The 14095-nt window shown below is 52.5% G+C and overlaps 1 protein-coding gene across 1 annotated transcript in view; it reads right to left on the reverse strand.

Moving 5' to 3' along the window:
• Positions 1-3548: 3548 nt before the first annotated feature.
• Rasa4b (RAS p21 protein activator 4B) overlaps positions 3549-14095 on the reverse strand; it is a 40400-nt gene continuing 29853 nt past the window's right edge. The window contains exons 12-21 of the mRNA XM_045144709.1: positions 13945-14057; positions 13548-13740; positions 13262-13399; positions 11475-11619; positions 10457-10626; positions 9627-9764; positions 8557-8692; positions 7016-7136; positions 4099-4163; positions 3549-3979 (exon numbers count right to left, since the gene is read on the reverse strand). Coding sequence (XP_045000644.1) covers positions 3858-3979; positions 4099-4163; positions 7016-7136; positions 8557-8692; positions 9627-9764; positions 10457-10626; positions 11475-11619; positions 13262-13399; positions 13548-13740; positions 13945-14057 — 1341 coding nt within the window. The 3' untranslated portion in view covers positions 3549-3857. The remainder of the gene's footprint in view (positions 3980-4098; positions 4164-7015; positions 7137-8556; positions 8693-9626; positions 9765-10456; positions 10627-11474; positions 11620-13261; positions 13400-13547; positions 13741-13944; positions 14058-14095) is intronic.

Below are 14095 nucleotides of genomic sequence, written 5' to 3' on the forward strand. Positions count from 1 at the left end.
GGGAATCGAACCTGGGTCCTTAGGCTTTGCAGATAAGTGCCTTAACCGCTAATCCATCTCTCCAGCCCCTTGTTTATTTAGTTGGTTGGTTGGCTTTTTAATATATATATTATTTTTATCTATTTGAGGGAGAAAGAGAGAGAAAGAGGCAGATGGACAATGGGCATGCCAGGGCCTTTAGCCCCTGCAAGTGAGTTCCAGATGCATCTGGCTCTATGTAGGTACTGGGGAATTGAACCTAGGTCCTTTGGCCTTAAATGCCTTAATCGCTAAACTACCTCTCCAGCCCAAATAACTCTTTTTTTAAAAAAGTTGTTTATCTGAGAGAGAGAGGGAGAGAGAAAATGAGAGGAAGAGGCAGAGAGAGAGAGAGAATGAGTGTACCAGGATTCCAGCCACTGCAAACGAACTCCAGACACATGCACATCTTGTGAATCTGGCTTACATGGGTCCTGGGGAATCAAACCGGGGTCTTTTGGCTTTGCAGGCAAGCACCTTAACCGCTGAGCCATCTCTTTAGCCTCCAAATAACTTTTTTTAAATTTTTTGTTTTATCCTTATTTATTTATTTGAAAGTGAGAGCTAGAGAGAGGGAGGGAGAGAGGGGAAGAGAGAGAGAGAATGGGCGCGCCAGGGCTTCCAGCCACTGCAAATGAACGCCAGACGCATGCGCCCCTTTGTGCATCTGGCTAACGTGAGTCCTGGGGAATAGAGCCTTGAGCTGGGGTCCTTAGGCTTCACAGGCAAGCGCTTAGCCGCTAAGCCATCTCTCCAGCCCCCCCAAATAACTTTTAATCAGGCATGTGAGACAATGTTTCCACCTAGCATGGTGACATACACTTTTAATCCCAGCACTCCGGAGGCTGAGGTAGGAGGATTGCTATGATTTCAAGACCAACCTGGAGCTACAGAGTGAGTTTCCAGGTCATCCTGAGCTAAAGTGAGACCCTTCTTTAAAAAACAGGGCTGGTAAAGGAAGAGAAAGTAAGGGAGGAGGGTACTTAATAGGTTGATATTGTATATATGTAAGTACAATGATTGAGATGGGGAGGTAATATGATGGAGAATGGAATTTCAAAGGGGAAAGTGGGGGGGGGAGGGAGGGAATTACCATGGGATTTTTTTATAATCATGGAAAATGTTAATAAAAATTAAAATTAAAATTAAAAAAAACAGGGCTGGAGCTGGGCATGGTGGTGCACGCCTTTAATCCCAGCACTTGGGAGGCAGAGGTAGGATTGCTGTGAGTGAGTTCAAGGCCACCCTGAGACTACATAGTGAATTCCAGGTTAGCCTGGACTAGAACGAGACCCTACCTTGAAAAACCAATAATAGTAGTAATAATAAAAAGACTGGCCAACTAGACCAAATGTGCCAACTGGTACAATAGTGGCATGTCTGTAACAGGGGAAACCAACTGCTCTCTAATTGGACTGAAGGCCTGCTCCATGGGAGGGAATACATGCCTGATACTGAAAACCTATGACAGGGGAAGTCATGAGCCCTAGGGGTGTAACGTCTGCTGCTGTCTGGCTAAATGCATATATTATGCTCACCACACAGCTCGGTAAGCACTTCTCTTAATCGTCATACCCTTATAGTAATGTTTTTCCACTTTTGGCTAGACAGCCTTCTCTTCTCAGATGGCGGTGACCTCTGGGATGACTCAAAAGGCACCGTAGTGCTCAGTCAGCACTGAAACATCTCTATCACAGCTTCCAAGGCCCTGGGTCCATTGTGGAAGAGGTGGTGGAAAGAATGTAACAGCCAAAGGACTCTTACAATACAATCTTCCAGACACAAAATGGCCTGGATATCCATGTCCTGGCAGTATCTGGCACTGCCTACACAAAACCCTCATAATAGGAGGGGAAGAGAGACATTAGTGAGGGGGGGAGAGTGGAAGTGGGTAAGGAATTATCATGGTTTATTGTCTGTAATTATGGACGCTGTCAATAAAAAAAGTTAACAAACAAAAACCATCCATTTGAATTTGCAATTGATGTCCACTCCTCCCTCCGTGTTAGGAGATAAACTGCAGCCAGGGGGCGCTGAAGTGCAGAGGCTTCCCAGTGAGACACAATGGATGTCTGGTGATTCTCTTTTTGTTGTTTTAATTTATTTGCAAGCAGAGAGAGAGAGAGAGAAGAAAGACGGGGTGTAGGGGGAGGGTAGGTGCGACAGGGCTTCCAGCCCCTGCAATGGAATTGCAGGGGCATGCACCACTTGGTGCCTCTGTCTTTACCTGCGTTCTGGGGAATTGGACCAGGTTCCTTGGGCTTTGCAGGCAAGCACCTTGACCACTGGACCACCTCCCCAGCCTGTCAGCTGATTCTTGTCTCGACCCTGCCTTCCAGGGCTTCTCTGTCATCAAAGGCACAGAGGCGCTGCCCACCTTACAGCTGGTTTCCAGCTGCAGATCTGCTGCCCAGTGCCACGAAGTTTGTGCTAGGTGCCATGGGGCAGGGCAAGAAGATGGTGGGAGCTCTGTCCCCAAGCACACTCCAGCAGTGATCCACCCACCAGAAACTCCCTCCCCCCACCCCAGTGACTTAGCCCTGGAGTCACTAGGAACTTGGCCTGGTAACCCCCCACTCCCCGCACAAAATGGAAGAGGACGTTGTGACTCTGTCCTGCTGTGCAGTATGCAAGATTCATTGCACAAGGGGGAGTTCTAGGGTGACTGCTTCCAGTGGGGGAACAGCTGGTCAGGTTCCACAGTTTATAGTTTACAGGATGGAGGCAGGGTGGGGCCAGACCCATAGGGGACAGTGACCAAGAGGACAGAGGCAACCTAGCTCCACAGAGGACGGGCTGGGTTGGTGGCCATAGTCCTTGGCCACAGCCACAGCAGTTGCCGGAGTCTCTTGGACTCCTCTCTCCCTCGGTCTCCATAGAAAGATTCCAGAGCAAGCCGGGCATGGTGGAGCACACCTTTAATCCCAGCACTCAGGAGAGAGGGGTAGAAGGATCGGCGTGAGTTTGAGACTACACAGTGAATTCCACGTCAGCCTGGGCTTGAGCGAGACTGACAATGAAAAACCAAAAAAAAAAAAAAAAAAAAAAAAAAAAAAGAGAGAGAGAGAGAGAATAAACGAGGGGCTGGAGAGATGGTTTAGGGGTTAAGGTGTTTGCCTGCAAAGCCAAGGGATTCCGGTTCAATTCTCCAAGTCCCACGTAAGCCATGTAAGCAGGGGGCGAATGCATCTGGAGTTTCATTTGCAGAGGCTGGAGGCCCTAGTGCGCCCAACCCCCCTCCTTCTCAAAAAATAAATAAATAACATATATTAAATATATATATTTAAAAAAAAGAATAGGGCTGGAGAGATGGCTTAGTGGTTAAGCACTTGCCTGTGAAGCCTGAGGACCCTGGTTCGAGGCTCGATTCCCCAGGACCCACGTTAGCCAGATGCACAAGGGGGCACAGTGGCTGGAGGTCCTGGTGCGCCCATTCTTTCTCCCTCTCTGTCTCTGTTGCTCTCAAATAATTAAGTAAAATAAACAACAACAACAAAAATAAATAAATAAAAGAAAGTCTCCAGAGCCTCACCAGTCTCTCAACAAGTTTATTGTTGGCATCAGAGCACCATAGCACCCTGCCAGAGGGGCCAGGCAGCAGCGGGGCGGCGGCTGGGAAAGGGTCCGAGGTTGAACACCTGTCCTGGGTTCAGAGCTCCTGGGGGGGAGCCTGTCCTTGATGGAAACTGTGGACCTCAGTTTCCCAGAAAAGCAGGAGCCCCTTTCATCCCCCAGAGACTTCAGGACAGCCACAAAGTCCTGTCCAGGAGAGATTACCAGGACAAAAACCCAGAGTGCATCAGGGGGTCTCCAAACCCCTGGTGGGCCGGGGACACGCCTCACGTCTGCAGCTCTAGGAGGTGGTGGGGGCCCGTGGGCAGCGGGACAGCCAGGCTGGAGCTGTGGGCTTCTCGCAGGTCCTGCAGCACGCGGAGCAGCTGGGCCAGTGAGTACCCCGGGGCTGGAGGCAGACGTGGGGTGAGGACAGCAGCGTGGCCCCGAGGGTCTGAGAGCTCCCACCCGGGCGCCCCTGAAGGCAGCTGGGATTACCTAGCCTGGCTCCCACACGGAGGCACCTACCTCCACCAGGGCCCGTGGGCGAGGTGCCTGCGTCTCTGTCCCCACTCAGCAACTGAAGCTTCTCCCTGGAGGGGGCAGGCAGAAGAGTGAAGGCCAGCGGCCAGCGGCCACCCCCACCCTGCTGGAAAGGCTGCATGACAGTGTGTGTCTGCTGACCTGGCGGCGTCTCTAGGGACACAGGCTGACTCGTTCAGAGTCTCTGAGGAAGAAACATGGGCCCAGGTCTTGGCTCCTCATCACCCTCCACTTTCTGCTTTTATTCATTTTTGTGTGTTTGTTTTTGAGGTAGGATCTCACTCTAGCTCAGACTGACCTGGAATTCACTACATAGTCTCAGGGTGGCCTTGGATTCACAGCGATCCTCCTACCTCTGCCTCCCTCCCGAGTGCTGGGATGAAAGGCATGTGCCACCATGCTCGGCTTTTATTCATTTATTTTGAGATCAGGTCTCCTGTAGCACAGGCTGGCCTCAAAGTTGCTGTGAAGGCAAGAATGACCTTGAATTCCTGGTTCTCCTGCCTCCACTTCCAAGTGCTGGGATTATAGATAAGTGCCCCTACACCCAACTCCACTCCCCCCCCTTTTTTTTCTATATTGCTTTAAAAAATATTTCATGTATATCTATTTGAGAAACAGAGAGAATGGGCACAACAGGGCCTCCAGCTACTGCAAACAAACTCCAGATGGCATGTGCCACCTCTGTATCTGCCTTTTTGTGGGTACTGGGAGTTTAACCTGGTTAACCTGGATCCTTTGGCTTTGCAGACAAGCACCTTAACTGTTAAACCATTTTTTTTCCAGCCTTCTATATTGTTTTTATTTTTATTTTTATTTTTGTTTGAGAGCGACAAATAAAGAAAGAGGCAGATACAGAGAGAGAGAATGGGTGCACCAGGGCCTCCAGCCACCGCAAACAAACTCTAGACGTGTGCGCCCCCTTGTGCATCTGGCTAACGTGGGTCCTGGGGAATCAAGCCTCAAACCAGGGTCCTCAGGCTTCTCAGGCAAGCACTTAACCGCTAAGCCATCTCTCCAGCCCTATATATTTTTTAAATACTTTATTCCTATTTATTTGAAAGAGAGAGAGAATGGGCACTAGACATTGCAAACAAACTCTAGATACATGTGCCACTTTGGGTACATGGGTACTGGGGAATAGAACTTGAGTCCTTAGGCTTTACAAGCAAATGCTTTAATGGTGTGGTGGTTGGATTCAGGAGTCCCCCATAAACTTAAGTGTTCTGAATGTTAGGTTCCCAGCTGATGAAGATTTGGGAATTAACACCTCCTGGAGACAGTGTATTGTTGGGGGCGGGCTTATAGGTGTTATAGCCAGTTTCCCCATGCCAGTGTTTGGCACATTCTCCTGTTGCTGTGGTCCTCCTTATGTTGGCCAGGGGGTGATGTCCACCCTCTGCTCATGCAATCGTTTTCCCTGCCATCGTGGAGCGTCCCCTTGAGTCTGTAAGCCAAAATAAATCTCTTTTTCCCACAAGCTACTCTTGGTTGGGCGATTTCTACCAGCAATGCGAACCTGACTGCAGCACGTGGCTTAGTCACCTCTCCAGCCCCACTTTTCCCTTTCCAGCAGCCATCTCCTCTGCGCTCCAATCTCCAAATGCAGGTTTACCAGAAAGCCTTTTTTTTTTTTGTTTTTTTTTTTTTTTTGAGATGGGATTTTACGACGTAACTCGAACTTCCAGTCCTCCCACCTCAGACTCCTCAGCCAGCGACAAGTGACATGAAGTCTTTCTTGTTCCTTCGCATCCTCCAGGCTGCATTTCTTCCCTCAGAGCCCTTTGTGTTGGGTGTGGTGGCACGTGCCTGTCATCCCAGCACTCCTGAGGCTGGGGCAGTAAGACTGCTGAGTTTGAGGTCAGCCTCAGCTACATAGTGTGTCCAAGGCTACCCTGGGCTACATGAGACCCTACCTCAAAAACAAAAACAAAAGCAATAAAGGCTGGGAGATGTCTCTGTGAGCAAAGTTCTTGTCATGCAAGCCCAAGGGTCTGAGCGGGGATTCCCAGCACCCATATGAAAGGGAGGCATGGCAGCACATGTCTGTAAACGCAACAAGGGAGTGAAGATAACAGGATACAATGGGGGGCTGGAGAGATGGCTTACAGTTAAGACACTTGCCTGCAAAGCCTCAGGACCCAGGTTCGATTCCCCAGTACTGACGTGAGCCAGATGCTCAAGGGGGTGCATGCGTCTTGAGTTTGTTAACAGTGGCTGGAGGCTCTGTCATGCCTATTCTCTCTCTCTCAAGTAAGTAAATAAATAAAATATTTTAATTAAAAAGAAAGATATGAGCCAGGCGTGGTGGCACACACCTTTAATCCCAGCACTCGGGAGGCAGAGGTAGGAGAATCACCGTGAGTTCGAGGCCACCCTGAGACTACAGAGTTAATTCCAGGTCAGCCTGGACCAGAGTGAGACCCTACCTCGAAAAACCAAAAAAAATAAATAAATAAAATAAAAAAACAAAAAGAAAGATATGAGCCGGGCGTGGTGGCGCACGCCTTTAATCCCAGCACTCGGGAGGCAAAGGTAGGAGGATTGCCATGAGTTCAAGGCCACCCTGAGACTCCATAGTGAATTCCAGGTCAGCCTGGGCTACAGTGAGATCCTACCTCGAAAGACAAACAAACAAAAAAAGATATGAGAGGCTCTCTGGTTGAATTGGTGAGCGCCAAATTCAATGAGAGTTCCTATCTCAAAGAATAAAACATCTGATGTCAACCTTTAGCCTCCACACGCACACACACATACGAGCATGCATATACACACGTGCACAAAGGGTGGGGGGAGACAGGTGCTTATCACCACAGAGCAGCCTCTAGCCTGACTCGAGCTCCAGCCGCCGGCCTTGCGCTTTCCCAGAGCCACCTAGTTGCTCCTGCGCTGTGCTCCTCACCTCAGCGTGGCCTCCACACCTACTAGGTGGCGGTAGATGAGCTGAGCCTCAAGGTCGTGATCGAGGGGGTCATTCCACTCCTGCAGCGTCACCCGGGAGCGGGTCTTGTCGCAGCCCCGATCTGGAGGCAGAGAGAGGGTGGGGTTACAATGGAACTATTGTGTCCAGCTTCCCGGGGGTAAAGACGGGGGAAAACCGAGGGCAACGCAGGGACAGAGTGTTTGGGGAGGCCCCCAGGACCTGACAAGCTGTACTTCTGGCTCCCCACCCTTCCGGCAACAGCTCCTCTTAGCCGCTGCTGCTGGACCATGGGGTTTAGAGCTCTGCAGACTGCTCAGGGTAACAGGTAACTTTCTGGAAGGCTACTTGCCTGGGGGTTGCCACGAACCACAGGCTCATGTTAAGTTGGGTTACTGAGTTTCCTAAGTTGGAATGAGCTGGCCTTGCCACATTGGCCAGGTCACCTGCCTCTCTAAACCTGAATTTCGGAATCAGGGAGTGCTGAGTGGTAGAGTACTTGCCTAAGAGAGAAGGGAGGAGGGAAGGAGGGGCAGAGAGAGGAAGAGAACGAAGGGGGTTTTCCAGGACACCCTGAGGCTCCATTTTATTTATTTATTTTTTTATATTTATATATAGTATTTGTTTATCTATGAGGAAGAGTGAAAGATGCACCAGGGTCTCTAGCCACTGCAAAAGAACTCCAGACATATGGGCTGCCACATGCATCTGGCTTACATGGGTTCTGGGGAATCGAACCTGGGTCCTTAGGCTTTGTAGGCAAGTGTCTGGAATGCGACACTATCTCTTCAGCTGAGGCTCCATTTTAAATGAACGTGGGGGCTGAAGACATGACTTAACGGTTAAGACACTTGCCTGACAAGCCTAAAAGACCCAGGATTGATCCCCAGTAGCCACATAAACCAGATGTACATGGTGGCACATGTCTCCGGAGTTCTTTTGTAATGGTTAGAGGCCCTGGTGCGCCCATTCTCTCCCTCTCCCTTTCTCTCTATATATGATGAGTAAATAAGGGGTTGGAGAGATGGCTTAGCATTGAAGACACTTGCCTGAAAAGCCAAAGGACTCAGGTTTGATTCCCCAGTGCACGTATAAGCCAAATGCACAAGGAGGCACGTACATCTGGAGTTTGTTTGCAGTGGCTAGAGGCTCTGGTGCACCCATATTTACCCCCTCCCGCCCCCACAGCTCTTCTCGCTGCCTCTTTGTGTGTGTCTCTCTCTCTCTCTCTCTCTCTCTCTTATAAATAAGCCATTCTTTAAAAAAATAAATGAGGTCGGTAACTGGCTTTAGAAGTGGACTTCTAATGACTTTCCAAGCTTCATTGGAGCTGCCCGTGCGTCACAAACACCATGTGCATTTTTCAAGCCACCTGGTCACAGAACCTTTGTTTCCAGCACGCCTGGAAGGCTGTGTTTACTCGGGTGGTTACCACGGGCACCCACTGTAGGGCTCCAGGCCCTCCCTTCCCGCCTGCAGCCTGCTGGAGACACACAGAGCAAGAGCTGGCCAGCCCCTCCCACCTGTCTTGTCCTTTTGGTGGCAGCAGCTCCACTTGTCCCCACGGAAGACACCAGGGTGGTATGATCCCAGTAGGCCACTGTTGTTGATGCTCACTTTACGCAGGGCAGACAGCCACTGGTTCAGCTCGTTCACACACTGCAGGGATACAGCTCAGAAGCTGGCTACCCAGCTACGCCCCCAGCCCCTCACTGGGGGATTCTAGGCAGGAGCTCTGCCACTGAGCCACACCCCCAGCCCCTCCCTGGGGGATTCTAGGCAGGAGCTCTACCACTGAGCCACGCCCCCAGCCCCTCACTGGGGGATTCCAGGCAGGAGCTCTACCACTGAGCCACGCCCCCAGCCCCTCACTGGGGGATTCCAGGCAGGAGCTCTGCCACTGAACCACACCCCAGCCCCTCACTGGGGGATTCCAGGCAGGAGCTCTACCACTGAGCCACGCCCCCAGCCCCTCACTGGGGGATTCTGGGCAGGAGCTCTACCACTGAGCCACGCCCCCAGCCCCTCACTGGGAGATTCTAGGCAGGAGCTCTACCGCTGAGCCACGCCCCAGCCCCTCACTGGGGATTCTAGGCAGGAGCTCTACCTCTGAGCCACGCCCCCAGCCCCTCACTGGGGATTCTAGGCAGGAGCTCTACCTCTGAGCCACACCCCAGCCCCTCACTGGGGGATTCTAGGCAGGAGCTCTACCACTGAGCCATGCCCCAGACCCTCACTGGGGGATTCTAGGCAGGAGCTCCACCACTGAGCCACGCCCCCAGCCCCTCACTGGGGGATTCTAGGCAGGAGCTCTACCACTGAGCCACACCCCCAGCCCCTCACTGGGGGATTCTAGGCAGGAGCTCTCCCACTGAGCCACGCCCCAGCCCCTCACTGGGGGATTCTAGGCAGGAGCTCTACCACTGGGCCACGCCCCAGCCCCTCACTGGGGGATTCTAGGCAGCAGCTGCACTAAGCCACACCTCCAACCTCCCACGAGAGGGTTCTAGGCAAGCCCTCTACCACTAGTCCCTCACTGGCCACTTCTATGCAAGCTCAGATCCCTCCCCAGAGCGCTCTCGGGAGGGCGCACCTTGCACTGCAGGTAGGCGGTCTGGGGTCGGCCCGCATCATCCGAGTAGATGACCTGCATGACGTGGGAGCTGCCGAAGCTCTTCTCCTCCACCTTCTCGGCTGCGCGGATGCTCGCAAGCTTAATAAAGGCGCTTTTCTGGGGGCAGACATAATGGAGTCCCGGGTCAGGCCAGGCTGCTCTAATTCCTGATTTTTTTTTTTTTTTACAAGGTAGGGTCTCTAGTTCAGGGTGGATTCGGACTCACAAAGATCCTCCTACCTCAGCCTCCTGTGTACTGGGATTAAAGGGGAGCACCACTCCCCTACTTCCTGATTTTAGCCTCAACGTCCCCTTCCTCAGCATCAGGGGTTACAGTCGGGTACATAGATAGCCACCTCGCCTGCAAGTGACCTTAGCCAAGTGTATTTGTTTTTCGAGGTAGGGTCTCGCTGTGGCCCAAGCTGACTTGGAATTCACTCTGTAGTCTCAGGGTAGCGTGGTACTCACGGCGATCCTCCCACCTCTGCCTCCGGAGTGCTGGGATTAAAGGTGTGCGCCCCCAGCCCAGCACCTAGCCAAGTGTCTAAGGCTGAATGGACACTTGCGCTCCCTCTGCTGGCCCCATGCACCTAAGAAGCAGGGCTGGACCCACATCTACACGGGTGTGGACACCCACTGTCCAGGGGGCTTTGTCCTCTCCTGCCTCCAGTGACCTTGGCTGACCGTCGCCAGGGTCTAGAAACCTGAGCCTGGCCTGGCTCTCATCTGACCCAGAGATCCCGCAGTAGTGGGCACCAGGAAGGGAGGGTGTTTGCCTTGAACAGTCCCAGACTCGCTCCTCTGCCCACCTTGGAGCTGGGCGTCTTGGCAAAGCTGAGGGCTTCGGTGGTGAGGGAGAAGTGGAGCTTCTTGAAGGAGGAGGACATGAGGGGACCTTTGCCCTTGGTCCTGTGAATGAATAGCGGTCCCTCCTTCACGGGAGGTGCCTGCAAGGTCAGGGTCCGCTGCAGGTCCAGTTCTGACCACATGGAAGAAACACACACACACACACACAGAGAGAGAGAGAGAGCTCATTGTGTCATGGCCAGGACTGGGGGAACCCAGCAAAAGCCAACAGCTGCTGGAGGCCAGGGCCATGGGTCCAGGGGCGGAGCAAACATGACAGTCCTCAGCCAAGGTGGAAGGCATGGAGAGAGAATTAATGGTTGCTGGAGGAAGAGGGGAGACATTTCCTTCAGTGGTGTAGTTAGGCTACGCTTTGGTAAATAAAAGACACCCACACCCTTGCTCATGCATGCAGCCCTAATTAAACTCGGTGTGTCTCACACACAAAAGACGTCAAAGTAGAAAAGAGTCTAGTTGGGAAGAAGGTTTTAGCAGGAGTGAGAGGGGACAAGAGATGGAAATGGAGTGAATGTGATGGAAATACAGGATATAATCCGGGCGTGGCAGCGCATGCCTTTAATCCCAGCACTCAAGATGGCAGAGGCAGGAGGATGGCAGTGTGTTCGAAGCCACTCTGAGACTACATAGTGAATTTTAGGTTAGCCTGGGCTACAGGGAGCCCCTACCTTGTAAAACCAAAAGAAAAAGAAAAACCAAAAAAAAATTTTTTTTCTTTTAAACTAGTGGGTGGGGCCACGGGCTGGGAGTGAGGCTAATGTAAAAGGCTGCGGATGGAGAGCCTGAGACCTGCGCAGAGGTGGGCGGGGCTACGAGACACACGCAGCAGTGGGTGGAGCCGCGGGCTGGGGGCGGGCAGGTGAGGGAGAGGCCCGAAGGCCCAATGGTTAGGGCCGAGGGCTGGAGGTCGGAAGCAAATGAGAGCACAGGCCCTGGGTGGGGCATTTTTAGACAAGATCTTGCCTTCCTTCTCTTCTATGTCCACTAGCTTGGTGATAAAGTCCTTCAGCTGTGCCACACCCTGGCGCACGGTGGGCTGCAGTGGCTCCATCCAAGCCTCTTTGGCCCTGGAGACCGGAGTGTCCATGTTGCCCACATTCTGGACCGCCTGGACAGCAAGAGAAAAAAGGATTTTCCGAGTCAACAGTCCAGCCACTGCACGCCACCCCACCCTGACTGTAGAGATGGAAGTCAAGAAAGCAAGAGGTCCGGCTCATAGGCCTACCTGGACCTTGTGTGGAAATGAAATCAGCCTTGAATGATTCGTGGTGTTTGGTGGCCTTTGGGCACCCGAGACCAACCTTTCTGCCTTCCTCTACGTTAAGATCATACTCTATAGCGTTGGGTGAATGTCTCAGCCTGGTGCTGGACAGACAGGTGCAGGCCTCAGAATAAAAAGACCTGTGCTGCACCCTCCAAGGTTCAGGGTCCACTGTGGAAGAGGTGGCGGAAAGAATGTAAGAGCCAAAGGAAGGGTAGGACTCCTTACAATGCAACTGTCCAAGACAAAAATTGGCCTGGATATCCATGACATCGCAGTGCCTAGCAATACCTTCAGGAGATCCTCATAGTAAGAGAAAAAGATGGTGACATCAAAATAAAAGAGACGGGCTGGAGGGATGGTTTACCGGTTAAGGCATTTGCCTGCAAAGCCAAAGGACCCAGGTTTGATTCCCCAGGACCCACGTTAGCCAGCTGCTCTCTCTCTCTCTCCCTCCCTTTTTCTCTGTCAAATAAGTAAACCAAATAAAAGAGAGACTAACTGAGAGAGGGAGAGGATATGATGGAGAGCAGAGTTATGAAGGAGAAAATGGGGAAGGAGAGGGAAATATCATAGCTTATTGTCTGTAAGTATAGAATATGTCAATTAAGAAAATTAAAAAAAGAAAAAGACCCGTGTTGGCTGCAGACTTTGGGTTTTCCTTGTCCACTTATCTATGACATGGAGCTTACTGGAAGTGATTAGAGAAATGCTTTGCAGGGGCTGGAGTTCCACTTATCTATGACATGGAGCTCACTGGAAGTGATTAGAGAAATGCTTTGCAGGGGCTGGAGTGATGGCTTAGTGGTTAAGGCCTGCAAAGCCTAAGAACCTAGGTTCGATTCCCCAGTACCCATGTAATATCAGATGCACAAAATAGTGTATGTATCTGAGTTTCTTTTGCAGTGGCTAGAGGTCCTGAGTGCCCATTCTCTCTCTCTCTCCAAATAGATTTTTTTTTTTTTTTTTTTTTTTGCGAGGTATGGTTTCACTGTAGCCCAGGCTGACCTGGAATTCACTATGTAGTCTCAGGGTGGCTTCGAACTCATAGTGATCCTCCTACCCCTTCCAAGTGCTGGGATTAAAGGCGTGTGCCACCATGCCCAGCTCTCCTCCAAATAAAATTTAAAAAAATACTTTGTAGGGGCTGGAGAGATGACTCAGCAGTTAAAGGTGCTTACTTGCAAAGCCTGAAGGCCTTTTTTTTTTTAACGTGGGTTTGATTCCCCAGAACCCACGTAAAGCTAGATGCACCAAGCGGCACATGCATCTGGAGTTCATTTGCAGTAGCAGGAGGCCATGGTGCGCCCATACTCCCTCTGTCTCTCAAATAAATAAATAAAAATATTTAAACACAAAGAAGAATGCTTTGTAAACGCGTGGAGCCTTGCTGCAAGGCTTTCCCAGTGTCAAATGGGGACACGCTGTCGCCGATTCCCCCCCCCCCCCCGTGCAACCCAACTGGCCATCCATCATCCTGTGCCCGCACCTTGGCTAGCAGGAGCAACGTGCGGCTGGTGCGCGCGTCGGCGTGTCGCTCACGTAGGTGGAAGAGCTTCGGCGACATGATGGCAGGGGAGAAGAAGCGCAGGCACAGGAAGCTGGTGACAGCGATGAACGGCACGTTCTGCAGGGGTGCGGAGAATGGGGACTGGATTCCCCCAGGCCTGAGCTGCCCCCGCCCCGCCCCGCCCCAGCTCCCCGCCCGCCTTGGACCTCGGCGTCCCAAGCTCCCCGCTCTCCCCTCCGCCCAGCGCCGCCGACAGGGGGCGCACCTCGTGCTGGGCGCTGGGGAAGCGCGCGCGCACGCGCGAGAACAGCTGGCGGAAGGTGGCGCGGACCACCGCGGGGCATGCGCGAACCGAACGACAGAGCGCGCTCAACAGCGCCCCCAGGTGGGCGCGGAGCGTCTGCGCGCTCTGCTCCAGCACCTCCGCTTCGGTCTGCGGGCGGTGCAGCCCGGAGCACCTGTGTGGGTCAGGAGTCGATGGACAGACAGGGTCGTGGTCAGCGCCCGCGTGTGAATGGTGGGGTGGGGTGGGGGGCTCCCCCATACATAGCACGACACGAGGACAGACAGACAACACATGGGTGGACAGGGACAAATCACACGCTTTCAGGCGGGACCTGACTCCCGACAGCTGCGCACCCGGGGATTGACCCAGGCCTCACCCGACATCTTTAACTTCCACCTTGCCGGGGTCCAGTTCCACGTACTTCTTCTCTTCGAACACCTTGTCGATGATGGGGCCCAGGACTCCGTGCAAATACCGCATCCCTGCTACCTGGGGGAACCACCACGAACCACACTAGTCACCGGCCA

Source organism: Jaculus jaculus, chromosome 2 (genome assembly GCF_020740685.1).
Source record: "Jaculus jaculus isolate mJacJac1 chromosome 2, mJacJac1.mat.Y.cur, whole genome shotgun sequence".
Taxonomy (NCBI): Eukaryota; Metazoa; Chordata; class Mammalia; order Rodentia; family Dipodidae; genus Jaculus; species Jaculus jaculus.